We start from the raw sequence: 2239 nt of genomic DNA, 5'->3' as shown, positions 1-2239 counted from the left end.
GAGGTTGGCTATTGCCTTTGGTCTCATCAACACTGAAGCTGGATGTCCCATTCGCATCATGAAGAACCTTCGTGTTTGTAGTGATTGCCATTCCGTCACTAAACTGCTTTCTAAAATCTATAGTCGTGAGATTATTGTTAGAGATAATAGCCGGTTTCATCATTTTAAAGATGGATTGTGTTCTTGCAAATATTTTTGGTGATTACCTCAGATGTTGGCTGGTATTATTGCCATCTTTCAACAGGACTGAAAGGGAAGACCCCCATGATAACTTTAAGGTCTTCAGGTTGTGTTTTGTCATCACTTTTGAGGGTTTATAGAAATGGCTAGATATGTTTCTTGCGCTTTATTTATATCAACAAACTGAAGCAGCCTCTTACTACAAAATAAAACATTTGATTTATGATCTCATCTCATTTCAAGAAAGGTGCTATTTCAGGGAAAAAGGATATGGCTTTAATGATACAACAGCTCAAAAGACTAGCAGTGAATTACATCAGTACACAGCAACAGACACTACATAGTAATTAATGTTACAGCTTTCAGAGACGTACCTATAATCTAAGTTCATTTTCCGGGGACAAAGTTAGTGGCATAAGCCCATGCATTGTTGGCCACCGGATCGGCAAGGTGGTCAAAGAGGTTCTCAATGGGACCCTTTCCTGTGACAATAGCCTGGACAAAGAATCCAAACATGGAGAACATTGCAAGGCGGCCATTCTTGATCTCCTTAACCTTCAATTCTGCGAACGCATCAGGATCATCAGCCAGTCCAAGTGGGTCGAAAGCACCACCTGGGTAAATTGGGTCCAGTCCTTCACCAAGTGGTCCCCCACCAACTCTGTATCCTTCAACAAATCCCATGAGCACAACTTGGCATGCCCAGATTGCAAGAATGCTCTGAGCATGGATAAGGTTTGGGTTGCCAAGATAGTCAAGGCCGCCCTCGGAGAATATTTGAGATCCAGCTTTGAACCAAACTGCCTCTCCGAACTTAACTCCATTCTTTGAAAGAATTTCAGGGAAGACACAACCAAGGGCACCAAGCATTGCCCATCTGCAGTGGATCACTTCAAGCTCACGGTTCTTAGCAAATGTCTCAGGGTCAGCTGATAACCCAGCAGTGTCCCACCCATAGTCACCAGGGAATTCACCTGTCAGGTATGATGGGATTTGGTCTGAGAATGGACCCAAGTACTTTGGGCGGTCAGGGCCATACCTGTTTTTAAAACCAAACCGTAGGTAATCAGATCAAAAAGCAGAAATATAGTTCAGTTGCATGATTTCGCTTGTACATGTTATTTCTCTTTAAATGTATGGCTTAAAATAAGGCAGATTGCTGCTAGAATGTACTGTACAAATTGAATTTTTTACAGTCCGTTGTTTCACAATATTTGGGTTAACCATCAATGATTAGACTGAAAAGATCCTTATAACAAAATGCTACTAGTTAGTACTAGGAAGTAGTAACAAAAGTATACCAGATGCTAGTAGGGGCATTTTTCACAGTTCTGCGCATGGTAACACGACCACGATTGAAAGCTCCGACTTTGCGTAAGAGCTCATTGGACTGCTTCAAAGCGGTCTGGCCAACAAAAGTAGATTGTTGGATAGCAGAGGTTGCCATGGTGCCTAAGGCTTTAGGTTGACTTGGTTTGTTTGCCGATGGTTATTGTAGTCTATTTTGGTTTGGAGGAGAGAAGGGGTTATAATGGAAATGAGAAGATGTTGTGGATCAGGAAATGTACATGTCAGCAGCAGTCTATTGGTTGCTGCATTGGTGTGGATTTGCAATTGGATTTTTTGGAGAGTTGTATAGGTTGATTTTATGCCTCGTGGATTTGGAAAAATCTTGTTGATGTTTTTGGTGGTGAAGCTAAAGCCACATATATAGCCACTTAACTCTGCTAATAATTCTCATGTTCTAGTATCTCTTGTATCATCCGTATAGATATAAGCAACTATTAGTGAATAATAAAAATATCTTTTAAAAGGTTAAAATAAACAAAATTATTCAATTTAAATATATATACATATATATTTTTTATTTAGATTTAAATTAATAAATATGTAAGAATAGAGTTTGGCATAATAATTTTATTAATTTATTTAAATATAAATGAACTAAATATACCAAAAAAAAATAAAGTTGGTTAATTAAGTAATTAAATTTTAAACCTTTTAGATTGATTTTTTAATAAAATTTACTAATTTATAGATAAAACTATAATAAATTTAT

The 2239-nt window shown here is 37.7% G+C and overlaps 1 protein-coding gene across 1 annotated transcript; it reads right to left on the bottom strand.

Annotated features, from left to right (window-relative positions):
- Positions 1-376: 376 nt before the first annotated feature.
- Positions 377-1926, bottom strand: LOC107955629 (chlorophyll a-b binding protein 151, chloroplastic-like). The gene is made up of 2 exons (XM_016891428.2): positions 1482-1926; positions 377-1219 (listed from the first exon to the last, which is right to left on the bottom strand). The coding sequence occupies exons 1-2, from the start codon at positions 1625-1627 to the stop codon at positions 568-570; spliced, it is 798 nt and encodes a 265-aa protein (XP_016746917.1). The 5' UTR covers positions 1628-1926; the 3' UTR covers positions 377-567.
- Between the last annotated feature and the right edge of the window lie 313 nt (positions 1927-2239).

This window comes from Gossypium hirsutum, chromosome A07 (assembly GCF_007990345.1).
Source record: "Gossypium hirsutum isolate 1008001.06 chromosome A07, Gossypium_hirsutum_v2.1, whole genome shotgun sequence".
Taxonomy (NCBI): Eukaryota; Viridiplantae; Streptophyta; class Magnoliopsida; order Malvales; family Malvaceae; genus Gossypium; species Gossypium hirsutum.
The sequence above is the reverse complement of the archived record's forward strand: the minus strand, read 5'-3'. Positions and strand labels throughout refer to the sequence as shown.

Bases quoted from the DNA above. Each gene is read 5' to 3' on its own strand.
- LOC107955629 (XM_016891428.2), bottom strand. From the start codon at position 1,627: ATGGCAACCTCTGCTATCCAACAATCTACTTTTGTTGGCCAGACCGCT. The intron at 1,220-1,481 runs GTATACTTTTGT...TTTTAAAAACAG, and splicing joins AATGCCCCTACTAGCATCTG to GTATGGCCCTGACCGCCCAA.